This window comes from Grammomys surdaster, unplaced genomic scaffold (assembly GCF_004785775.1).
Source record: "Grammomys surdaster isolate TR1022 unplaced genomic scaffold, NIH_TR_1.0 262, whole genome shotgun sequence".
Lineage (NCBI taxonomy): Eukaryota > Metazoa > Chordata > Mammalia > Rodentia > Muridae > Grammomys > Grammomys surdaster.
In genome coordinates, this window is record NW_021604703.1 from 5,327,525 (window position 1) to 5,354,445 (window position 26,921).

Consider the following 26,921-nt stretch of genomic DNA (forward strand, 5'->3'; position numbering starts at 1 on the left):
TCCGGGCTGCATCCAAAGGAACAGAAAGAAAAGGTTACATAGGATGAATGCAGAAGCAGAGCACAGGAACCGATAAGTTCAAGTTTTGTTTATTTAGACGTGTCCCCATGCACAGTTCTGCATGATGCAAGACAAGGATGCTGTATTTGCGCTTTCGGAGGGCACAGTGTCACCTACTGTATACATGAATTTATGCTGGAGAATTAAGGTGATGTCCAGAAGTACTTGCTTGGTTTGATACACTCAATACCCTCACAGGATTGCTTCTCAGCCAAGCTATCTGTGGGCATAGTCTGGGGTAAGCAGGAATGGGTTTGCTGTTCCAGGAGCCTGTGACGTTCAGGGATGTGGCCGTGTCCTTCAGCCAGGATGAGTGGTTGCACCTGGACCCTGCTCAGAGAAGCCTGTACCGTGAGGTGATGCTGGAGAACTACAGCAACCTAGCCTCATTGGGTAAGAACTCCCTGGGGTTGAGATTCTGCCATGGGAGCAGGTGATCCCTACCCACCACCTGGGAGGACACGTGCAGGGTTCGGCTAGGTTGGGCCTGTGGATGGGTTCAGTCATGGCTGCTCTTTCCCTTGGCTATTCTGAGAAGTCTGAACACAGCTGAGTTGACAAAGAGTACCTTCTCTTGTGTTTTTCCTGTTGCTATGGGTCCCCTAAGATATCCCACCAAGAGGAGCACCAAGCCAGAGCCTGACTCAGATCCTGAGGCTTCTGGACATCCTCTAGGAGCCCAGTTTTAGGCTGCTTTCTAAACAAAGTTTCTCCTCCTGTGCATGGTACCCCTACCTTACAGTCTACTTGGACTGGATCTCTGCCAGTATGGCCACTCATGTCTTCCTGTTCATGAACAGGGATTCTGTTTTCCAAGCCAAAGGTCATCTCTCAGTTAGAGCAAGCAGAAGACTTCCAGATGGTGGAAAGTGAAATACTTCAAGGTGTATACCTCAGTAAGTGTCAGAGGGAGTGGGACTTGAACTTGGCACTTCCTACATGCCTGGACACATTAAGGGGATTATGCGCAGAGGACAGGAGGCTAGGGACTTCCTTTGATGTGTCAGCACATGGGGGTTGCTGGCAAGGACATGACTCCTTTTTGTTTCTGATCATTGGGTTCAGGGGGAGAGGTGAATTGTCCAAGCAGGAGTTGTACTTTGTCAAGTGCCTCTTGTCATTTGAAAGCATGTGCTGTTGTATGTTGAATGTTTATCATTCTTGATCCTTCTACTGTTCTAATCTGTGCCTGCCGGAATGCTCTCTTATGAATTTGTCTGTCACTGTGCCTGTGTGTGTCCCTAACAAAGGGCTTTGAAGCAGTAGCTGGTTAATCCGATCTAATCTCCCCAGTAGCAGGTGCGTGCAAGCTCCTTGCTACCTGCCCAAATGTTTTGGATTCAAGAATGAAACACACACACACACACACACACTCGTACACACACACATACACACTCCCTTCTATTTTAATATGTCTTGAACAGCTCAATGGCTGGGCACTTCCAAACCTCCCTGCTGCTAATGTACTCTCCCCTCCGATATTCCTGACTTATTGCTTACAAAAACTTATTTTCTATCTTGGCCACCATGGACCCAGGCCTGTAGCTCTTATGGGCCATGACCCCCGACTCTTACATCTTGGAAGTGTCTCTGTCTCTCATACACCTCTCAGGCTGGGACCTTCTCCTCCCAGGCAGTGGCAAGTCTCTTCCTCCTCAAGTGCCTTGCCAGAGAACCTCAAAGTCCCACCTCTGTCTCCCTGCCCAGTCATTGACCACTGGCAACTTCATTTACAAACTAGAACCAGCTGGAGACAGGGACCATCAGCATCTCACAAGCAGATATGCAAATTTCCATGCAATTTAGGAACCCAGTTAACATAGTAAAAACAATAAACTAAATCCACAGCAGGGCTCTAGCTCTGTATTTATTGAACATCACAGAAATATGGGAAAAGAATGAGGGATATTTTACAGAAATCTTTAACAGAGTTTTACAAGGGAGAAAGCTTTACTAACCCCAGCTGACCCAGATAACAGACCGGCGCTGTCATGTGATACCCAAATGCTACTACTGACTTTATGGCAGATATTTATTGTATCAGGTTGTTTTTCAACCTATTTTTTTCCTTTCTACAAGTGACTACCACATCATGCATTGCTCTCTGGGTCCAGGGCATGGAATTAGATTGAAATTATGTATTAGCTAAAGGTTTTAAAAGTTGGTTGCATGGAAAAATCCAAGGGAAATAAGGGCAGCTGTTACATTGTTCTTGCAAAGGCAAGCTAAACAAACGGGCTAAGCTCATAAGGAGGGTAGCAGCCCTAATTCTTAAGTGATCTCTAGGTGTATTAATTAACTCTGCCTATGAGGTCCAACAAAAGTCCAGTCTTTTCGAATGTAAGAGGTTTTCATGATAATGTGTTACCGCACTGTCTTGGGCTTTCGACTTTTTTGTCTATAACTCAATATCCATTGTTAAGGAAAAACAACAAAAGTATATGTATATTGTAGATACATGACAAGGTAGATGTGCCAAATGGTGACAGTATAGAATTTAAGCAGGTTTGCAGATACTCATCAAGCCATTCTTGACTGTGACATTTGCAAGCCATGTATAGCAGATATATGGTTCCTGGTATGTACAGCTAAGTTTGTTAGACTCTGGTTGCTGTATCCTAAGTGCCCAGATCCTGTTCTGCTTTGGATTTTATCTTTGTTTCTGGTACCAGAGGAAGATTCTCTTGGACTCAGTTGCTTACCCAGAATTCACTGTGTTCTGGCAGTAGCTGGGCATTCTGAGTCAGTTTCATCTTGGGTTGCCATTCATGAACTGTCTTTAGATTTTCCTTTGTTTTGATGAGGATATTTTCTATCAATAATTTTTTAAGACACACACACACACATCTGAAGTTCTTTCTCCTCTCCTTTAGACATAGAATTGACAGTAGAATTCTGACATTAGATTTCTTTTTCCCTATCAGTAGTGTCCACACTTGGTTCCACTCTACTGTCTTTGAGCAAGGAGTGTTGACAACAAGCCCTCTGTCTGATTCTATTTCTCAGTTTTTCTATATTGGTAACTTCTTTTATAATCAAGAGGATGAAAGCTCTTTTATAAAATATATTCATTTCTTTTGAATCAATGATTTCATTTCTTATAGTGTATCTCTACTATCCTGGCTCTTACTTAGATTTTATCTTTTTCTTACATTAACTTATTTATTTTGTGCAGGGTGGTAGTTTTCGGATGAGCCACAGCATGAGTGGGGAGCTGAGGACAGCTTCCAGGAGCCGATGCTTTCCTTGTGCCACTGGCGTCTAAGACTGAACTAAGTTGTTGAAGGCAGCATGCTCCCCATCACTCAGGCTGGGCCCTAGATTTTATCTTCAACTTCATCTTCCTACCACTCAGTTTAAATATCAGTATAGTTACCTCCACTACAGGTTGCTTTGGTTTTGTTTGTTCTTATATGCTTCTCATAAGGCCATAGTTACCTCTTTGGGAATTTGGTTATGTGGCTGTTGAATGGACAGTTGGCTCTTGCCTGGTTATTCCCTGTAATTCACAGAGCACTGGCCTTTGCATGGTCTATTGAGGGAAGGCTCATTACATTAGCACTCTGACAAGGGCCAGAGTGGCACTGTTGAGACTGACACTGTTTCACAGAGTTCTTGGGGCAGGGGTTCCTCCTCCCTTTTTCCTTCTTCCTCCTCTTCCTCCTCCCTTCCTCCTCTTCCTCCCTGCAGCTTTCTTTTGGGATTTACCTGAGTATACTGACCTCTGACCTGGGTGATGAAATTGAACAGTAACATAAGCTGTGCTCAGAAATACCTGAAGCTTTGTTGCTAAATCAAGATTGGCACCCCTTCCTACTGTTAGAGCTGTCATCTGAGATCCTCAGCCCACCTTCACACACACACAGACACATAGGCACGTACACACATACACAGAGACACACAGACACACAGACACACACACACACACACAGAGACTTAGGCACATATACACAGACACACACACATAGACACACGGGTGCACACACACATACACAGAGACACACAGTCGCGCACAGATACAGACACATGCATACACCCAGAGAGACATAGGCACATACACACACACAGAAACACACACATGTTTCTTTAGACATTTCCCTTCAGGCATTTTTACCCTCATCTATTTTTTGTCTTTGTCCTAACTTTTCCTAAAATTTTGAGTTTGGATTTGTTAGCTGTGTCATATGAATTTGCTAACTGTGTCAGGTAGTTTTATATCATTTTCTTTTATTCTCTGTGCAAGAGTTGCTTACATTTTGTTTAATTTAGGATGGAAGAGCTTGTTTGAACCCATAGTTTCCAAAGAAGAAAATAAGGAAGTCTTGAAAAAACAGAGAGTGGATGGCTTGTTTGACTTCATTTTGGGAAAAACGTGTGTGAATAAGGAACAGTTAGTGGAGCAACCAGGCAATAAGAAAAAACCTTTCAGCAAAATGCTGCTTTCTGTTAGAAGAGAATATATACAAGAGAGGGGCTTTCCAGGGATCGAACTTGTGAGAAATCCTGGTATAAAGCCTCCATTTCCTAGGAAACCTGGAGTTGTCTCCAGGGGAAGAAAGCCCCACCCCCACCAGTACTCAGTTCTATTCAAACAACTGGGATTCAACACAGTGCGCAAGTTTTATAAATGTAACATCTGTGGAAAAGTCTTTCTCCACAGTTCTTCCCTGAGCAAACATCAGAGGATTCATACTGGAGAGAAGCTCTACAAATGTAAGGAATGTTGGAAGGCTTTCAGCCAAAGCTCGTCCCTGACACAGCACCTGAGAGTCCATACTGGAGAAAAGCCATACATCTGTAGTGAATGTGGGAAGGCCTTCAGCTTCACCACCTCTCTCATCGGGCATCAGAGGATGCACACTGGAGAGAGACCCTATAAATGTAAGGAATGTGGCAAGACCTTCAAAGGCAGCTCATCCCTTAATAATCACCAACGGATCCACACTGGAGAAAAGCCTTACAAGTGTAACGAGTGTGGGAGAGCCTTTAGCCAGTGCTCATCTCTCATTCAGCATCATAGAATTCACACTGGGGAGAAACCATACGAATGTAGCCAGTGTGGGAAAGCCTTTACATCAATATCACGGCTGAGCAGACACCACCGCATTCATACCGGAGAGAAGCCCTTTCACTGTAACATGTGTGGCAAAGTGTTCAGTTACTACTCAGCCTTGATTATACATCAGCGGATTCACACTGGAGAGAAGCCATACGCATGCAAGGAATGTGGCAAGACCTTCAGCCAAAGCTCAGCGCTTATCCAACATCAGAGAATCCACACTGGAGAAAAGCCATACAAGTGCGACGAATGCGGGAAGGCCTTTTCCTGGATCTCACGGCTTAACATCCACCACAGAATCCACACAGGAGAGAAACCTTATCACTGTAAAGAATGTGGGAAAGCTTTTAGTTCCCACTCTGCAGTCAATACTCATAGAAAAATCCACACTGGTGAGAAACCTTATAAATGCAATGACTGTGAAAAAGCCTTCAACCAAAGCTCAGCCCTTATTCAGCATCAGAGAATTCACACTGGAGAGAAACCGTTTAACTGTAAAGTTTGTGGGAAAGCCTTCAGACAGAGTTCGTCACTTATGACACATACGAGGATTCATACAGGAGAAAGGCCTTATAAATGCAAAGCATGCGGGAAAGCATTCAGTCAGAGCTCATCTCTTGCCAACCACCAGAAGACACATTATTGAGAAAAACCATATAAGTAAAATGCATGTGGTAAATCTGCCTTGAGACATTCCATAATGACTGTAACAGAATTCATCTGGAGAGTGATGTGTGGTAGTTAGTTGGGGGTGAGCATGAAGTTAGATTTCAGCAAACATCAGGCATCAGACATTTATACAGTATAAACCTGTGAGTGTTTGGAAAACATAAATACAAACTTTTCCACATGTTCTGAAGTTTTACTGGCACAGCGGAGTTGACACTGAGATTCAAGGATTAATATTTTCTTTCTAGTGATGCAGACTTAATAGCCACCAGCTTTTTTTAAACATCACTGGGGACCTGCTGATTTAGGTAAAAGTGCATACTTCAGTCCAGTCTAGGATCTACGTTGGACAGTGCCTTTGAATGTGAATGCAAAATAGCTGAATTTAAAAAAAATGAGAAAAGAAGTCTACATAGGTAACTCACAGCTGCCTCATGGTCACTAAAGTTTGCTTTTTAATACTCTGGCAACAAGTTCTTGTTGATTGTTAAAAATTTTGGTTCATTTTTCCTTTCTCTATTGCTGGATTTTCTTGGTCCTGCCAGCAACATGAAGACTTCCAGCATAATTTAAAGCTTAGGCCTTTTGTGAGGCAGTCTCCCAGCTGCAGTTTAAACTTAACCCAATTATACTAGCTTGAGAACAGCCACAGCGCTAGTTATTTACCCCCCCATCTCTCTCCAGTCTCTGTCCACTTCCGAATCCCTCCCTTCTTGCCTCACCTGTGTTACTCTCGCTGTCGGGAAGGTCTGCCGTCATGCTTCATGCCCCAGCTCTTGGCCAATACATCTTTATCACAACCAATCCACCTCATGACAACCCCGATACATCTCTTAGGTTGCTTTAGACTGGTGAAGAAGGGTGAACATTTACAACGTAGAAAATCCAGTGATGGGCATAAAAATGACAATACCAAAATCCTACCAGCACTTAGTTGTCTGCCTGTACAGAACTGACAATTAAAAATACAGAGACAAACTTTAAGACAATTTGAGGAAGGTCAGCCCAACAGTCTCACTAAGCTGAGAAGAAAAGCACCCTGAGTATGTAGGTGTATTATTCCTCGAATTCTCTTCCCACAATTTCCCACCTCTGGTTCAGACCTGAAAGCACTTTAAGGCACAAAATGCATGGTGTCTCCACTTGTTTTTCTCAGAGAGTAATTACCTTTGCTGTATTAAATTGTGAGGTAAAGATTCCTCAGACAAATGCTTTTGAAATTTTATTTACACACACACACACACACACACACAGAGAGAGAGAGAGAGTTCATTAGAAATGAGAAATTATGTCACAGTGCACCATTATGCTCCCTGTAGCACTTGTGCACTGTTTATATATAGACTTCTAGAGTCAGCTTTTTAAGCCTGTGAAATATTTAGAGCTTCTTGAGTCTTGTGAGTCACCTTTTTCCTGTTTTGATTAAAGGTAAATTCAAAGCATAGAACACCACCCCCTCCATTCTTCCTCTTCTGCAACATTCCCTGTGCCTTAGAGTAATATAGATGTCTGATTGTTTTCTTCCATTCATGGCTGAGCACTGGGTCAGTATGCCACAGCAACAGTCTGTATTCTTGGTACCAAGACCAACTGTGACCCACAACAGCTACCTCCTCCTGGGGAGGGGTGCTTCCCAGGTCAGGGGAGATTGCAATCCCATGGTTAAAACAGTTTACTATGTAGTGAGAATTTTGGTTTCTTTTAAAATATAGAAATGTTTTGGGAATATTCTTTTGTTTGAATCCCAGGCGTGGGATATGGGGCTGCTTCAGATAGTCCACAGCAGCAGACTGTGATTTGCCTCATGCTCTGGCAGGGGCATGATTTTGCAGCAGCAGATAGTTTCTGCCAGTGTATGACAGTCAGAATTCTGGGGACTCTTGAGAGGGTATATAAATGCAAGAGCCCCTGAGAGGGTTGTGGCAGCTCATGCCCTCCTGCTAGTTGCTGTTGCTGGTTTCTGGTTGGTGATATCCTGACTACAAAGATCAAAGTTGCCCTAAGAAACTCAAAGCTCCTCATCAGCAGGAAGTAGTCTAATGATAGCCACACCCCTTTTCCCCTCTAGCCTTTTCTCTCCTACCTAGTGTTGGGGGTTTGGAAGGGATAAAGGTGGAGAAGGTGGAAGAAAAAAGAATGTACAAAGTAGCCAAAAGTCAGGATATAGTACTACTCTTGCAAAAGGCCCTAGTTCAATTCCCAGCACTCATGTTGGGTGATTCCTAACTCCCTGTAACTTCAGCTCCTGGGAACCCACGGCTTTTGGCCTTCATGGGCAGGTGAGCATGCACACACTTAAAAAAGTTTTCTCCCACAACCAGTGTTAATAACCATGGTAATCTATTCCGATAATCACAAGTGTTTTGAAAGTATGTAATACCTATTAAAAAAAATAGCAGTAGTTTCCCCTACTGGGGACTAGGATCTTCCCAGCCACAAGTTTTGCCCTAGAAAATATAAGTTTTCTCCTGTGGAGCAGGCTTTAAATGAAAATGGAACCTCCTGGCTGTACCCATACTGTGTTCATAGCTGAACAAGACTTGGCCTCGGCTCTACCCTAGGAGCCTGCACAGCGCTTTTGAGCACTTGTAAGTGAGCTAGCATGGAGGTATCTTCCAGCTCAGGCCAAACCCGATTTCTCCATGCTCCACATTCTACAACTAAAGTATGTGATAACCCCCAGCAACAGGGGCTTCCATTTAGTTCTGGAAACAAACGCCAACAGCAAAAACACAGACAAAATTGCTTTTGTAGAATATGAGGCTATAGGGGCCTCTATGGTGAGTGATACTGAGAGAGAGAACACAGACCTGGAACTGGGATTTTCACTTGACAGACTATGACTTCTGAGAGAGCCTAAGGTCAGCCATGGGGGCTATTTAAACACCTTCACTGCTGAGTTTTTGTTGTTCTTCAGGCTGATTTTTCCAGATCAGAAAGATAAGGTTATGTATTTCTTTTAAACAAACAAACAAAAAGAACAAAACAACAAGAAACTCCCCTCCCCCCTCCCCCCAGGGGTTAGGGATAGCCAGGATCTCTGAAGGTTCATTACTGTTCTAACCAAATGGCAATTGATCTTAGGATTCAGCAGCTAGCTGGATTAAAAAAAAAAAAATCCAAAGGCATTCAATCAATTACTTTTATTTTTTAATCCTCCTGCTTTCTGAAGCCATCCTGGGCTGCACATCAAGGCTCATGTCACATTGTTTTTTGTGTACACGGTAAAATAATTTAAATTCCCATGATTAGTGATGGGGGCTACACCAGATTCTCCTAGAGTGTTTTTTTGTTTATTTGTTTGGTTTTTGGATTTTTTTTGTTTGTTTTTGGGTTTTGTCTCGCTATATAGTCCTGGCTGTACTGCAACACCATATATAGTCAGTCAGGCCGGCCTGGTATCTATAGGTACCTCGCTACTAAACCCTAAATTCCAGTTTTGTCCTGTCACATCCCTTCACCCTCATAGCAAACAAGTCTGAGGACTAAGAGCCGGGACAGGTTTGCTGGGTTTGCAATGCACTACAACTGGACTCACTTTCAGAGCTCGCCTAGTCCCGATGCCTTCTGGGAGGTGTAGTCAGAAAGAATCTGAGGCATGCCGGGAGTAGTAGTTCTCTGGGGCTTCTCCCGGTGGCGGGGCTGCTCGCGGCGTTTTGGGGGGCTCCTGGCCGAGGTGATCCTGACTGTGCCGGGAGAGCGCGTCTGGGACCGACATCCTCGAGACTGGTCGTGCTGAGAGCAGCAGGAGCGAGCACCGGCGTCCGTGAGTGGAGCAAAGGGGGCGGGCGGGGCTTAGCGGGCGGTGGGCTTCCCGGCGGGCCCGGCGCGGCCTGGCTTTGCGGCCTCTGGCTCGGGGACCCTTCAGCAGGCTCGGCCCGCCACGGAGTGCGCCTGGGCCCAGACTGCGGAGCCGGTGGCCTGTGCATCTTCTGTAGCATCTTAGCGATGCAGATCTTAAAATCAACAGCCGATACCTAGCAGTCTAGTCTAACTTAGTGAATTAGCGCATCTAGTACCAAGTTACAGGCCCCTTGGTCCTTCATTGTGCCTATGGTGCAAATGAAGAAACCAAGGCACAGTGTGGCCGGAGCATTTGCTGAGTCTTGATCAGAGCCTTGGACTGGAAGCAGAATTTCCTTGCCATCTGTACTGCTTGCTATGTCTTGTCACTTTGGGCAGGCTGTGAACCCCTTGGCTGTCCACCCCAGCCACGTCGACAGCACAGCCCCACCTCTACTGCAGAGGACTGGTTCCAAGAATTCCCAAACAGCTAACACTCAAGTTCTTGAGGTAGACAGACACAGCATTTGCAGAGAACTTGGATACATTGTATTTTAAATCAGTCATATCCAGTCTTTTGACATTGCCACGATTTTTGTACAAGGTGCTAACAGGCCTGTAGATGGTTGTGGAGGGATCAGTGTAAGAAAGTAGAAGTGTGATTAATGTACAGAAGGGGTATAGTTTTGACAGGTTGGCTTGGTCAGCGTTCTTATCATTTGGTGCCATTATGGGTGGGTTTTAAAACTTTATTCTTATGTGTGTATGTTTGTGTCTGCGCCATAGTTCCTAAGGAGGTCAGAGAGGATGTTGGATCTCTTGGAGTTACAAGTAGCTGTGGATAGCCCAATGTGGGTGCTGATAGTCAAATTTCTCTGTGGCTTTTAATCACCGAGCTACCTCTCCAGACCCCCTTTGTGGGTGGCTTTACCCTCCTGGCTCTAAGCCTTCCCTTTGTACCAGAATTCCTTACTACACCTTTTTTCCATTCCAGACATACTTGGTCAGCACTCAGCTCTCCTTTGGCAGGAAAACTAAGAAGGGAAATGGCTGTGGATTTGCTGTCTGCCCGAGGCACAGTAAGTGAAGCTTGTCTTTGTGCAAATGCTTTCTGACTCAGATGTGGATATGTTTCCATTTTTTGCCCCTGTCACTTTTCTCCCTTGCAAAATTACCATTTAATAGGGGTATGCAAACTCCAAGTTGAAGCTGACCTGCAAGGAAAAGATACAAAAGCCTCCCTCCTTACACTTATCAAAGGATTCTGCCAGGTCCAGAACAGATGATAGCCTATAATGACCGTCTCATAAAACATCCCAGGTGCTTTATTTTTTAAATGGGGAATCCTTTAGATGGAGTATCTACCCCATTTTGTTAGCCAAAGAGAGAGGTATGAGGGTCTCTCTACCATTGGCTCTCTCCTCTGGCTCCATCCCAGAATTATCTCTTCTCCCTCTTGTCCCACTTCCTATTTCCTAAGCCAGAGGCCATTAGATTTATTATCGATACATCCATACAAATTTATTAATTATTATAATTAAATTATTATGTGTCCATAAAAATTTATTATCGATATATCCATATAGACATAAGACATAATTTAAAATGTCTTCTGTGTCCTTCATTTGCCAGGGAAACTTGGTCCTTTCTTTTGGGTTCTTAATTTCAGTAGTAAAAGAATCAAAAAATGTACACAGAAGGAAGCTTGAAGAAAATGTTATTCAAGTTTGAGAAAAATAACAGGGCAGGCAAGCTGTAAGTGTTGGCAGCAGCCAGGAGGACCGAGATAGGGTCCAGGAAAGGCAGGTTCAGCAGTGGAGATCAGCAAGCCGCATGATAGGCGAACTGTAGGTCTCCTTCTTTCTCTCAGCCCAGTGCTCTCAGAAATAAGACTGAGACTCAACATATATTTACAGATTCCTTGGCCAAATAGCTAGGCTCTTCTCTGACTAGATCATAACTAAAGTAACCCAGTCATTTTAACCTACACTCTGCCGCCTGGCTGGTTACCTGTGCTCAGGGGCCATGTATCCACCTCCTCACATCTTCCCGAGTGGATCTCTTGCTGGGCCCTGTCCCAGAATTCTCTCTCCTCCCGGATGTCACACTTCCTATTTCCTGCCTAAGCCAAAGGCCATCAGACTTATTATTGACAGATACTACATCCATACAGACATATGATAGTCTCTCTACAGCAAACAGTTGTGTGCTGGGGGAGGCAGCTTCAGAGAATGAGTGAGAAACCCCAGAATGCCAAGGAAAGCATGTTTAAGATTTTGGACAAAAAGGAAAAAAAAAAATTAAAAGGAAAAGTTAGAGTTTTCGGAATAACTCTGAAAATTGGGCAAGCTCCAAGGTGGACGGGAACCTACAAGACACTGCCCAAAGGCTTCTGGGAAGGCTGAGTACATTATTTCATTAAGAGATAATTAGTCTTTAGCATGTCTGTCTTCAAGTGAATCAGCTTTTGGGGGTGAGAAGGTGGATAGAGGCAAACTCTGGTCAGGTGATTGACAGGCCCAGCTTAATTAACTCTTTAAATTTTTTTTGAAAAATTATTTCTATTTTATGTGTTTGGATTCTTTGCCTGCATGTATGTCTGTGCACCGTGTGTGCCAGATGCCCGTGGAGGCCAGAAGAGTTTGCCATATCCCTGGAGCTGGCGTTATATATGGTTGTGAGATACTATATACTGGGAATTGAAACTGGATCCTGTGAAAGTGCAGCCAGTGCTGAACCATCTCCCCAGCTCCTGGATTAACTTTTAAAGGAAGGACACAGTAGTTTGTAAAGCTACTTAGCTAGCTTCAGGCTAGCTTAGACTTGTCAGGTCTCCCTCCAGAGCTAGAGGTAAAGCATCTGTTCTCTTCACCAGAAGAAGGAACTCTGTTAACGAGTCTTAGTAAAGTCAGAGTATTTTCCCCCTTTTTCATTGAGTAATTTAAATCCTGAGGAGTGGCAGAGCTGATGTTTACCTTTGTAGTGTTGCCTGAGGAATGAGAAATGGGAGTCTAAAGCCAGCCGAGCAGGATGATTCATCCTCAGTGGTCTCTTCTTGTGCTAGGAACCGTTTGTGAACCCCAAAAGACCACCAAGGAGCCATTTCCAGGTTCAGTTAAGAGGTTCTATCTCAAAAAATAAGGTAGAAAAAAATAGAGCACGAGACCCACCACCTGTCTCCGGCCTCCACACACATGCACACACACATGTAGAAATACATGCATATGCATATAGCATATATACAAGTGAAAAATAAAGACATACATTTTCATCCATAGGGATGTGGTTACATAATTTACAGAATCTGAGGAGTGAAATGTAATGTGCAGTTGAATGTATTGAGGCAGAGTTTTGTGAGAAAGAGGTTTTCATAAGAGTCACATGTCACTGTCATGTAATGTGTGAACCATGCATGTAGTTCATGTGTCTAAAGCTTTCTAGTAACAGTGTTAAAGTACACAGTAGCAAGTAACTTAATGTTTTGTTTAATACAGTATATTCAAATTATGGAGATACTGAGTGTGTATGTGTGCAACTGCATGTGTGTATTTATGTTTACAGGTATGTGTGTATATGCGTGTGTAAACCAGTCTACTAAGCATTTATATACACAGCACATCTCACTTAGAGTAGCCGTGATTTGTGGTGATGGCCTCTCATGGCTGCTGTTCATCATATTGAGCTGAAAAGTCATAGACAAATTACAAAAAAATCAAAAATTTGAAAACAGACCAAAGTATATTACCCAGAAATGATAACCATTGGCTTTTCATCAGAATCAACAGAGTTCAGAAAAAGTCAAATGGTGTTTCATATGTGGAAAGAAACTATCACTTAGTCTGTATCCAGTGAAGACAGTCTTCAAGAATGGAGGCAAAACAGAGGCATTCCTAGACAGAAGGGGATTCATCTTGTTTGTTGCCAGCAAAACAAGAGATACTTGAAGATGTTATGGTAGCTAAGAAGGAAATTGTGCTGGCTGGGCATTCAGGCTAGAGCACTAGAAAGGTAACTGTAAGTATGAGGGCCTCTTTAGAGGGCTCCCCAAACCAAGATCCTGTACACAGATCCAGAGATAGGATACTGGAGGGAAGCCTGGTGTATTCTTAAGGAAGATCCTCATTCAGTCTTGCTGTGCTGTCTCCTTTGCCTTTTAATGAAAGCTGTACAGGAGTATGCTTTGTTCAGTCTCAAAAACTGTGCCAACTGGGAACATCCAGCAGCTGTAGCATAAAGAAGAGTTGATAGTGTCCTGTATCCTTGTAAGTTTTTTCTGGTATTCTGTGAAAGAGTATGTTTGCTGTAGAGAAGAAATAAGGATGTATTCCTAGAAACTGGTTATAATTCAAAGTGTGTATTAGCTGCTCTTCTTGTTGTTAGGACAAAATATTTGACAGAAGCAACTTAAAAGAGGAAGAATTTATTGGCTCATGGTTTTAGGAACTACAGTCCATCATGGCAGGAAAAGGAACACTGGAACAGATTGGACTAGGACAGTGGTAATGTTCACTACAGCTTGTTCACATCTGGATAGGTCAAGAAGCCGAAAGCTCTAACTGAATCAGAAATGATATCGCCTCCAGGATATTACCCCAGTGACCCATTTATGCTGACTAGACCACAGCTCCAAAAGCATACAGTCTCTCGGCTGGGCACCAAGTGAGTGTTTAGACACATGAGTGTGTGAAGACAGCTCACATCCAGACCTTCAAGGTATAATATAGAAGTTGATTTAGAAATTTAGTTGGATTCTGACTGTTTTTGTGGTTACTGGGGGCTGATCCTAGGGCCTCATGTTTACCAGGCAAGTGCTCTGATACGGAACTCTCTTTATCCTAAGTGGTAACCTGAAATAACTCAGGGCCTGAGTATGTAGTTCATGGGTAGAACATGTGTTTAACATGACAGAAGCCCTGGGTTTCATCTCCAGCACTGGAAACAAATTTGAAAGAAAGGAACAAACATAGAAAAATTTTGAAGATGTTAAGAAATTAATGAAAGATTACTTTCCCCCCATCCACAAACACCAAAGCATAATTAGGGAAGTGTTTTGTGTATATCTTACATAGGTATATACATGTATAAAACTTTTCAAAAGATTGTTTTATAGCTTTCCTTTTCATATGAATCAGTTGTATATTAAGATAAAGTCTGGTGCCAGGGGTACAGATTTACCTCATTTTTGTTTGATGGCTGACACATTTCAAGTAACACGTGTATTATCATTTGCATATCCATTGACTTATAATAGATACGTACATTAATTATCCCTAAATTTTCACTTCTGTTGAGGTTGATATTATGAATAGAGTGGTGGTTCTGCTTAGCTCTGCTGCCATGTTCCTCGTCCAGAGGTGCACCACAGCTAGAAACACCAGCCCTGGCACCCATAGGATGCCGTCATGGGAGATGTGCCAATCTCCCACGATGGGGTCTCCACAATGTTGGGCTGAGCCCAGACCATCCCACCATCCACACAGTACCTGGTAGAAATGAGACTCTAATGTTTAAAGATTATCCAAAGGCTTTATATGTTTGGTAATGCTCAATAACAAGATGCCCACACAATTAGAGGTGTGTCCCAATATCTAACCTTGTGATAGAAGTTGTTACCCAGGACTGCTCTCGATACATGTGTGGTGTGCCATGGCCCCTATATCTCTCCTCCCTCGCTCCTCCTTGCTCCTCCTCTTCCTCTCCTCTTCCTTCTCCTTCTGACTCCTCATTCCACCTTCCTCTCAGACAGCCCAATCGCTGAGCTTTATACAAGTGCAGTGGGAAGATTTCCCACTATACACCTCTATGTTGATTTTTTTCCTGTGCAGCGATTTACCACAGATTCCGTGTTTAAAACAGCACAAATCGCTTGTCTCACAGTTCTGGAAGTCAGAAGTCTTACACTGTTTTATTGTTAAGCTGTCCACGGGGGTGGTTCTTTAGATACCAGGAGGGAAAATCCTTTTCACTGCCTAGCAGTTCGTTATGTCACAGCTTCTGTGATCACATGGGCTTCTCTCACAGCTGAGTCTTCTAGTAAGGACCGTCGTCACCACAGCTCTACCTGCACGTTCATCTACATAGTCTGCTCTTGCCTCAGTCCTTAGAGTAAACAGAATTGCAGAGTCGCTTTCATTATGCATGTCACGTTCACAGGTCCTGTAACCAGTGTGCCAGGAACCATTCATTAGAAGTAGTTAATGTTGCATTCAGCACCCAAGGGAATGTCCCTACCTAGTCCTGATATTGTTCCTTGAAGCAGTTCCAGTGGTAAATGTGCAAGGCTAAAGTGACGTGACTTCCCCGTGTTGATGGAGTCTAATAAAATACCCACAGTATTGTTCCAAAGCTCACTACCTTCCTGTGTTATAGTAGAATCTCTGCACTCTGTCATACTTGGGAGCTGTTTCTTTTGGCAGAAATTACTTTGTTTGCTATCTATCTATCATCTATCTATCTATCTATCTATCTATCTATCATCTATCTATCATCTATCTATCTATCATCTATCTATCTATCTATCATCTATCTATATCTATCATCTATCTATCTATCATCTATCTATCTATCTATCATCTATCTATCATCTATCTATCTATCATCTATCTATCATCTATCTATCATCTATCTATCTATCTATCTATCTATCTATCTATCTATCTATCTACCTACCTACCTACCTGAGACAGGGTTTCTCTGTATAGTCCTGGCTGTTCTAGAACTCACTGTATAGACCAGGCTGGTCTGGATCCACCTGCCTCTGCCTCACAGGTGCTGGGATTATAGGCGTGTACCACCACTGCCAGGTTGAAATTACTTTATTAATGACTCTTTGGCACATACATAGTTTTGCAAATTCTGTGGTTCTTTTGACTTTCATATTGAATAGAAACCCATCTGTAGTAGCTCAGAAGTGTGTTTACTTGAACTCAATACCACTTTCTCCCAGTAGTCTCTCGGGAAGGTTACTTAACTTCTTTATTTACTTTTTTTATTGTGTGTGTATGAATCACAATACAAGTGTGGAGGTCAGAGGACAACTTGGAGTTGGCTTTCTTCTACCATGTGCTCAGGACGGATCAAACTCAGGTTGGCAAGGCTTGGCAGCAAGTGCCTTTACCTACTGAATCAACTGCTGACCTAGGTCATTTAACTGTTCTAGACCTAGTTTTTCATCTGTAAAATGCTTTAACTATAGCCTCCTCCCTAGAGGGTTTTCATAAGATTTAAAGAAGATAGTACATGCAGAGTTCTTACCACTATCCCTAACATACTTAATAAACCATAATTACTTTTTCTGTCCATGGATTTCTTTCGGTTTGGTTGGTGTTTTCCTCAGCTTTCCTACACTGCTCTACATGTGTCCTGATTTATATTTTTTTCCTTTTACCTAGACTTTGAGTGAGAGAAGGCTATGCTTGCTTAGAACACTTTAAAATTCTAGGTTTGGATTTTTAAAAATTATTTATTTATTTTATGTATATGAGTACACTGTAGCTGTCTTCAGACACACCAGAAGAGGGCATCAGATCCCATTACAGATGGCTGTGAACCACCATGTGGTTGCTGGGAATTGAACTCAGAACCTCTGAGAGAGCAGTCAGTGCTCTTAACTGCTGAGCCATCTCTCCAGCACCTCTAGGTTTGGATTTTATATCCTCCTGTCAAGGATTTTAATGCCCAAATCCCCACAGCTTTGATTCCAGTGGGTTCTCAGTAAATACTTGTTTACTTAAATAGTTAATAACTATTTTCACAAAATTACATAACTAGATGATTCAAAGTACATAGTATTCTGAGATAGTTTTAATTTCTTGGTATATACCCAGTGTCACCTTAATCCAGATGATGAAGATGGTGGTCTGGGGTAAGCAGGAATGGGTTTGCTGTTCCAGGAGCCTGTGACGTTCAGGGATGTGGCCGTGTCCTTCAGCCAGGATGAGTGGTTGCACCTGGACCCTGCTCAGAGAAGCCTGTACCGTGAGGTGATGCTGGAGAACTACAGCAACCTGGCCTCATTGGGTAAGAACTCCCTGGGGTTGAGATTCTGCCATGGAAGCAGGTGATCCCTACCCACCACCTGGCCTTGCCAGGAAAGGTTTTTTCCTCTAATGAACAGTGTAGTAGAAAATATCTTGAGCCGGGCGGTGGTGGCACACGCCTTTAATCCAGCACTTGGGAGGCAGAGGCAGGCGGATTTCTGAGTTCGAGGCTAGCCTGGTCTACAGAGTGAGTTCCAGGACAGCCAGGGCTACACAGAGAAACCCTGTCTCAAAAAACCAAAACCAAAAAAAAAAAAAAAATCTTGAAGCTGCTCCTTTGGGTTCAGAGTCCTCTGTTTTCCATTCCATTATGCTACAGAAAAAAAGTCAAATCTCTGTGGAGTTGAACATACACTTTTTATCTGACATCTTGAGTTCCTGTCTTTCTTTGCCCTTCCTTACAACCTACTCTCAATCTGTTTTCTGCCTCAGGCCAATGACTAAGTCCCAGTTCAGAATCTGAAATTCATAGAAGACATTTAGATGTTAAAAACCATATAGGAATACCCTGTTGTGGAGAAGTTCATTTCTAGGACTGTGCATGAATTTTGAGTTGGTCCTTGCTTCTTGCCATATGCCCTAAATCTCCAGTGTCCCCTGGGAAGTGATTAAACTGTGTGTCCCACCTCGTAAGACTGAGCTTCTCCGCTTTCTAGGTCAGGTGAGTGGTTTATGGAGTGGCTCTGGAATTTCTCTTCAGGCCACTCATCCCAACTCCGTTCTCTTTCCCATGAGCAGGCTTCCAGGCTTCAATCCCTCCTGTGATTGGCAAGCTGCAAAAAGGGCAAGATCCCTGCATGGAAAGAGAGGCCCCTGAAGACACATGCCTAGGTGAGTGAGCCACTGGGAAATGGCGGCTTAGGAGTCTACCTGAGTATGTCGTGCAATGTCAATCCATTTTCAGTTATGGATTGAGTAAAGAAAGCTCAGTGTTTCTTAACATGAACTCAAACTAAATTTTTTTACATAGAGTTAGAGCTAAACTCGAGGTTAGGGATACTCAGACCTTTAGGACAAATTAACTTCACAAACTTACAGATTTTCATAAGATTCCTACAAAGAGAATGCAGTCTTCTGGTGCCAGCTTACAGAAGAAATGAATAAGTCATTTCTCCTCTTGCCTAACAGAAAGGTGGAAAGGGATGAGAGATAGCAAGAAAGCATGTTATTCTTTCAGTCTGAGGAGAGAGTGCTGCACTTGGCTGGCCTGTTCTGTAGTTTTCATTGTGATTGATGTGTTGAACTTAGATCAAACACAGTTGTGTTTGGGGCTGTTGTAATATTTAATACGCAAACATCATCTTTTTGACAGACCATTTTCACCTTTCACAGGCTGTGATGAAATTATAGTAGAAGTGAAGTCCCAATTTTAAGAAAAGCAATCTAAATACTTTACACTTATGACTGTGGGGTTCAGAGGACCAAGAGGGAAAATGCAGTGGGGGTAGCAGGAGTGAAGGGAGCGGCTGAGGAACTGAGGGATACACAGTGCTTAGCCTCAGCTTGTCACTTCACAACGTTCTATAGGTCCTTAAGTGGTCTGCTTTGCCCTTCCCTGTCTGGAATTCTTTTTCTCTAGAACTGCAGTCTCCTCATCTTCAGCGCTGCTTTGTCTAGTTTATCTCCATACCCTACTCTTGAGCCCATTTACCTCTGATCATCCTGCTCTCCCTCCAGACTCAAGTCCATGTTTGGGATCAGGCTGCACCAATCCTCTTTTCTATGTGTTACTGCCTGTCTTGTTGGCTTTCTGATGCATCCATGTCTCTCTTCTAGCAAAGGAAGAATTAATTCTTCCTATTCTTTTCAGATTTCCAGATTTTGCCAGAAAAAGAAACATTGCCCCCCAAACAAGATGTTTTTACTGAAGAAACGCCTCGTAGGCTGATGAAGAATGGGTCCACTAAGTGTGTTTACTGGAAAATCAGCTTTGGAGAGCTTGTGAAATCTGAGAGCCAAGATACAGCACAGGAGCAAGCAAAGGAAGCTCATGAGCCAGGGTCAGCATCACCCAAGGAAACCACCAGTGAAGATGGAACTCTTGCAGGCCCTGAGCTGGGGAAACCCTTGTTCATCAGTAAAGCGCTTGTCTCACAAGAGGGTGATCCCATAGAAAGGGCCCCTGCTATGTATCACACTTCAGAGAAAGATTTATCACAGGATTTTGATTTAATGAGAAGCTTTCAGATTTACCCAGGACAAAAACCTTATGTCTGCAGTGAATGTGGGAAGGGTTTTAGCCAAAGTCTTCATCTTCTAGAGCACAAGAGGATTCACACTGGGGAGAAACCTTACAAATGCAGTGAATGTGGGAAAAGCTTCAGCCATAGATCTTCCCTCCTGGCTCACCAGAGAACCCACACAGGGGAGAAGCCGTACAAATGTAGTGAGTGTGAGAAAGCATTCGGCAGCAGCTCCACACTCATTAAACACCTGAGGGTGCACACTGGAGAGAAACCTTACCGCTGCCGGGAATGCGGGAAGGCCTTCAGCCAGTGTTCAACCCTCACTGTGCACCAGAGGATTCACACTGGGGAAAAGCTCTATAAATGTGCTGAGTGTGACAAGGCCTTCAACTGCAGAGCAAAGCTCCATAGACATCAGAGAATCCACACAGGAGAGAAACCTTATAAATGTGCTGAGTGTGGGAAAGGCTACAGTCAGTTTCCATCCCTAGCTGAACATCAGAGACTCCATACTGGAGAGCAGCTTTGCCAGTGCTTGCAGTGTGGGAGAACCTTTACACGTGTGTCTACCCTTATTGAACACCAGAGAATTCATACTGGACAGAAACCATATCAGTGCAATGAATGTGGGAAGACCTTCAACCAGTATTCTTCCTTCAATGAACATCGAAAGATTCATACTGGAGAGAAACTTTACACATGTGAAGAATGTGGGAAAGCCTTTGGCTGTAAATCAAACCTTTATCGGCATCAGAGGATCCATACCGGAGAGAAACCCTATCAGTGTAATCAGTGTGGAAAGGCCTTCAGCCAGTATTCATTCCTAACTGAACACGAGCGAATCCATACTGGGGAGAAGCTCTACAAGTGCATGGAGTGTGGGAAAGCCTACAGTTATAGGTCAAACCTTTGTAGACACAAAAAAGTCCACCTTAAGGAAAGGCTGTATAAGTGGAAAGAGTATGGGGCACCTTTTATCTATGGCTCGTCCCTTACTCCATATCAGAGATTTCTGAAAGGAGACAAGCCTGAGAACTTTAATTCATCCCTCTAATCCAAGATAGCAACCAGAAGAGTAGTGAGTAGAATGAAAATCAAATTAGAGTCAACTTTTTTACTTGTATTGCAAATAGTTGCCACTAAGTCATGGACAGTGGATGCACAAAGAATGCCGATATCAACCATTTAAGGACTATTACCAAACATGTTAAAAATTCTTGAAAAAGTATGAAAGGCCTCACTTCAAAAACAAAATACATGAGTAACTGTTGAGTATATGTTGAGTATAAGCATTGTTTCGTGAGAGGACCATCTCTTTCTAAGAGCTTCTGTGTTATGAATTTTCTTTTTGAGATAGTCTCTGATGTAGTTAATAATGTGAGGAATTGGGCCTCAGTCCCTAAAATGGTGAGCTGTTATAGAGAGAAGTCCTTCTCATAAAGGGAAAGAATACTTGACATGTTGTGTATTAGCAATAAGGCTCTTTATGAATTGCCCCTTATACAACATACATGTGTGTATGTATGCATCTATTTCATATATACACATAGAAGACTTTCATGTATATATGGCCATGTCACTTAACAATGGGGATACAGTTAGGAAAGGCTTCATTAGGCACTTTCATGTTTATAGGCACATCATTGTATTTGCATAGCCCTAGATGGTCTGGGTCAGCCAATCAGTGTGATCTCTTGAGTTGATCAACATACCATAACTTTTTTAAAAAAATTTTTTTTGGAGGTTATAATTTAATTACAACATTTCTCCCTTCCCTTTCTCCAAACCCTCCTACACACTCTTCCCCACTCTCCTTCAAATCCATGGCCTCTTCTTACTAATTGCTATGCATGCATATATCCATACTTTTTATAGTAATTGTTTTTGTTGGTTTGCTTGGTTATTTTAGATAGAGTTTCACTATGTAGCCTAGGATGGCCTTGAACTCATATAGACCAGTCTGGCTTTGAACTTGCAGTCTTCCTGCATCAGCCTCCCATGTACTGGGATTAGAGGCATGAGCCATCATGCTTGGTGTAAATTTTATTAGTAGAATATGTATACTTTAAGGATAAAAGTGTAGTATAGCAAATGTGTAAACTGGTAATGTAGTTTGTCACCATCACTATGTGTCATGTACTGTATATAATTGTGTGTGCTGTGATGTCGTCTGGCTGCCAGCACAGAGGGTTTCTTTGCACAAATGAGCAATGCATTGTGCCTAAGATGTTATAGTAGTTATAAAGTCATGACAGCTCTGATGTAGTTGGACAAGTAGGAATTTTCCAGACAAGTTACAGTCTAATGAGACTACTGTGATGTATGTTGTCTGTCATTGGCCAAGACATCATCATAGGCTGTATGCACACACTCATATATGTATGTATATGTGTGTGCCAATGTGCATACATATACATACAAAGAGTTTAGGACATTTTTTTCTTCCATAGTCCTTAATGATTAAAAAAGACTCAATTTACTAATTTAGAATTTACTGTTTCAAATTAAAATTTTCCCCCAGGGGAGACTTCTTTCTAATACTCTCCTGTATCTGTAGTGGGATGTGGTTCTGGGTCTAGCTGAATAGAGTCTTACAGTACTGGAGAAGTTGGCCTGAGCAGACAGAGGTGGACAGACTGTCATCCAAACAGTATATTAGCTATTGTAGAAGGCCAGTGTTGACAGAGCCTCCTGCTGTGAACCTGTTAGCACTTTAGGCTTGGAGAGATTTTTAATTTATAAGCTTTTAAGAATCGAGGTCTTTAGCTCTGATAATCTGTGATAGTTACAGGTTCATTTCTATCCTCAAGGCTTAAGAACATTATTTGTTTTGTTACCTGTTCAAATGTAATCAGTTATCTTTAGTTCCCCTAGCTTTGGTTTTAGTAGTGGAGTTGAGAACATGCCCCCACTTTCTTCTATCTCTGATTCTATACCTGCTTCTATAATAACTACTTAAATTCTCAAATCCAACGAAGGTCCAGTTGGAGGTATCGCTTTGGTATGTTTCCATGTACGACTGCCTTTTTATTACATAAGTTTTAATACTTTTTTTCCTTGTAGTGCTGACGACTGAATCCAGGGCCTTGTACATGCTCAGGAGGTACTCTACCACTGAGCTGTATCTGCAGCCTTTAGGATTTAAGTATAAAGTTACAGATGAATATTTTATATTAAACAATCTACTCATTACCTTAATATTTTGTATCTCCCCTAGACCTAGTTCCTTCATTCTTTGACTTACCCCATTGGTTTGTCATCTTAGAAATTATTCTAGAAGCTTTAATTAGTCCCTTCCTTCTGAGCAGAATATTAGAATTAAGCAGGCATTCAGCACTTAACTGACTTCTTTTGGCCCATCAGTAGTTGTATGTGTTTAAATGTATTTGCAAGAAAAATAAAACTTCAAGGAAACCTCTGAATGTCTTCTTGTACCTAGTGAGCATGCTCAGTACCCATTTTTTGGTTTACAAATGCCATTTGCCTCCAAAAGGATTCAGGATATTGAAGAAATGAACAATGGCATGTTTGGAGTAGGAGGGGACGATAAGTGCACCTAGAGGATATTTTTATGATAAGACATCATTTTAGGGTTATTGATATGAATAGACACAGGAACTAACTTGAAGGTACATCCTTTGATCAAACTTAAGACATGTCAGACATAAAAATACTCATGACAGGGTTGGATATAATATTTTCTAAAGGTTATGGGGGGAAAAGCTTTTTATAACATTTGAAGAATAGCATCTTTTAAAAATATATACAAAGCAATAAACAAGCCATTTAAAAACTGTCATTGTCATTAAATCTAGCAAAAAGTTGATGGTAAAACCTACTACATGAAAGACAATTAAGGAACATTGCATAATCCCAGAAGAGTACAGCTAAAGAAGCACCTGCTTACACATTGAGATCTGCCAGGCAGAGTTCCCCTCGGAACAGGAGCAGCCATTGTGGCTTCTCCTGAGGCCGCAGAAGCACATGTTATGATATACTGCCAAAACCAGTTAGTGAACGTCTATGGAAATCTCTTCTCTAGACTTATCTTCCTGTTTACAAAGAATTGAGAGTAACGTGTTAGATCATACAGTAATAGACAAATTGAGAGTTTGAGACATCGGAAGTGATCATTAAGTTGTACTTTTCAAAGAGCCAAGATGTTAGAACAAGAAGATGCCTGAGACAGCCACATGCAAAGTGTGATCTTCTATTGAGAAATAAAGTCAGAAAAAGAAAAATCCCTGTAAGACATTTGAGGGATATTTAGGGAAATACAAAGGTGAAAGTAGGTGTTAGATAATGTGGTATGCTTACTTTTCTTAGACTAGGTAAAGCATTGAGTTTATATTTTCCTATCATGTGCATGCAAAAGTTTTAAGTTGACAAGTCAAAATGTCTGCAGCACATTTTAATTGAAATTCAGAATTGATCAGTGATTGTTGAATTATTGTGATCACCCTTTAAACTTGTCTGTACCTATGTTTAAATGTAATAAAAATTGAGGCAAAATGATTTATTAAGTGATGAATGTGAGCTTTCTGTTCAAGACTCAGAGCAATTGGGTTGAGAGTTCATCCTCAATGGATGTATTTATAATCAGTAGAAATGGTGGGTGGGTCCCTTTTTAAATGGAGTAACCCTGTCTCCTCTCCCATTGAATGCAACTAATACTCAAGCCAGCTGTTTGGATACCCTGAAAAATAATGACAGCAGGTTAGAGAAGGAAACTCGTTTGAAACAAAACATTGGGCACTTTGGGCATTTCCATGGAGTATGGTGGTGTCTGAATAGGCCAGTCACATCTTTAAGCACTGACTCTTCCCTCTGATCAGAAGAACCATGAGCCAACAGTGGTCAGCAAGGTCTTCATGACTTTATTTTTTAACGTTTCTCTCTAAAGGTGGATGTATTCCCATGGCATGAGGCAGGGAGAAGAACCTAAAGCCTTGGGCTTATAATCAAAAGATGATGAGGAGACTCTTGGGATAGTGTATCAGAAAGAAAAAAAAAGTTCAAGAAGTGATCTAGAGATTTGCCCGTACAATCCTGGTGATTACGGTTCATGCATACATAGAACTCACCTGAGCTAGTACTCTGTGTTCGCATTTTCCAGATGTACGGAACCAACAGAATTCAGTCTGTATTTAATCAGAACCTATTAGATTGGCTTTCATGATAGAATTGGAGTAGTCCAGCAATAGCTGTCTCATTCCAGAGAGGCTGAGAACCCAATCTAATACCAAAGGCCTGGAGGATTCCTGGACAGCCACTGGTATTTGGTCCTCATTGGGAGAATCCCACATGCATCCAACCAAGCTGATCTAGTCTTGCATATGAAGCAGCAAACAAGATGTCCCAAACAAGATGGAAGGTGAGGTTGTCCTCTGACCTCCATATGCAGGCTATGGCTTGCATGCATACATGTTCTCTCCCACCCCCACCTCCTCTCTCAGAAAAAGCCAACCCACTCTAATTTCTCTTGAGACTTCTTTGACCCAAACACAATTTAGAAGTGCATTACTCAAAGGACCGAAGATATTCCCAGCTGATTTCTAATTTATTTCAGTTTTTGGTCTTATAGTTTGTATTATGTCTATTCATTATTTGCTGAGATATGTTTTGAGGTTCAGAATGCTGTGTTTTGTGGTAAATATTTTATTGTCAGTTTAAGAAGATATATTCATAAATTCTCTCTCCCATCTCTTGTTTGAGTTTTACATCTCTGTTGTCTTTGGACTCTGACAATTTTCCTGTAAAATCTCAGACTTCTAGTTGCTGAGTCCTGGACTCTGACTTCAAAAACCTTTCTTACCCTTCTCTCCCATGCAAACACTAGCAGGCCTGACCCTGCTTACCTTCCAAGATCTGATGAGATTGGAAACATTCAGGATAGCCATAGACTATCCTCTTTTCCTTATCACTGCAGAAGAGACTGGAAAGAGCTGAAACTGTCTAATGATCATATCCTAGTTAAAAAGTTTCCAGTAACACCTTGCTCTTGGACACAAGCCTTTGTTTCAGAGTCCAAGCTGGGACACATTTCAACCTTACCCCTCCAATGCCAACCTGTTCTCTCCCTGCCAGTATTTCTGTTTTCTCTGTGTCTTAATTTCTCTTCCTGTAACAGCTCAGTGGAGAAAGGGTTTATTGTTCCAGTTCAGGGTACTGTCCATCACGACAGGGGAGTCTGGGTGGCAGGAGCTTGAAGCAGCTGTTCACATCAAATCCACAGCCAGGAAGCAGAGAGCAATGGATGCCAGCGCTCTGCTCACTTACCCTTTCCATACAGTTCAGGACCCCAGCCCAAGTAATACTCTCAGGATGGGTCTTCCCACAGCTAACCCAGTGAACATAATCCCTCAAAGGCACGCTTACAGGCTAAATAATCTCCCACAGGTCTCCCTGGAGAAATGGGCAGTGGAGTCAGGGGAGAGCATAGCTAAAAGGAAGACAAGAAAGAAAAGAAAAAAAAGAATGGGTACACAAGAAAGAAGGTGTGGCCTTGGTGGCAATAAGGACATTGATGGGAAACTGTTAGACTGACCTGGGTGTGGGAGCACACTCCTTTAACCCCAGCACTTGGGAGGTAGAAACAGGTGGACTTTTGTCGAGTTTGAGACCAGCCTGTTTGACATAGTGAAACAAGGGCTGGAAAGATGGCTTACTAGCTAAGAGTGCTTGCTGCTCTTCCAGAGGATCAGAATTTTGTTCCTGCCACCCAAAACCAGGAGGTTCACAACCACCTGTACTTCTATGTCCAGGGTATCTGATGCCTTCTGACTTCTGTGAACAGCCTTGCACATGTGTCATTCACACACATACGTAAATAAAAATCTTTAAAATGCTGGTGTTAAAAACTTTACACAGTTAACACAAAACACCTAGATGTGGTAAATCTAAAAGCAAGGGAATAGTTGTGTCTTTGTGTAGTCTACCGGGAGACAGGTCACACAGTCCTATAACTTCAAGGGGGAAGTCTCTAACAGTCATTTTTGGAAGCAAAATTGGTCACCTCATCATTGGATGACGTCACCAAGAAGACAGTAAGTATCAACCGAACATTTCTTCATGAAAAGTGACTATCAAAGTAGTGAGACTATTTTGTGGTTTTATAAAAGAGGC

General features: G+C 42.4%; 2 protein-coding genes across 2 annotated transcripts; both read left to right on the forward strand.

Annotated features, from left to right (window-relative positions):
* The first annotated feature begins 872 nt into the window (after positions 1–872).
* On the forward strand, positions 873–6,870 carry Znf879 (zinc finger protein 879). Its single transcript, XM_028775946.1, has 2 exons — positions 873–956; positions 4,330–6,870. The coding sequence occupies exons 1-2, from the start codon at positions 920–922 to the stop codon at positions 5,763–5,765; spliced, it is 1,473 nt and encodes a 490-aa protein (XP_028631779.1). The 5' UTR covers positions 873–919; the 3' UTR covers positions 5,766–6,870.
* A 2,531-nt stretch (positions 6,871–9,401) lies between these two features.
* Znf354c (zinc finger protein 354C) lies at positions 9,402–24,319 on the forward strand. The gene is made up of 5 exons (XM_028775945.1): positions 9,402–9,554; positions 10,566–10,650; positions 17,464–17,590; positions 18,349–18,441; positions 19,421–24,319. Exons 2-5 carry the CDS (start codon positions 10,618–10,620, stop codon positions 20,848–20,850), a joined length of 1,683 nt encoding a protein of 560 aa, XP_028631778.1. The 5' UTR covers positions 9,402–9,554; positions 10,566–10,617; the 3' UTR covers positions 20,851–24,319.
* Positions 24,320–26,921: the final 2,602 nt, after the last annotated feature.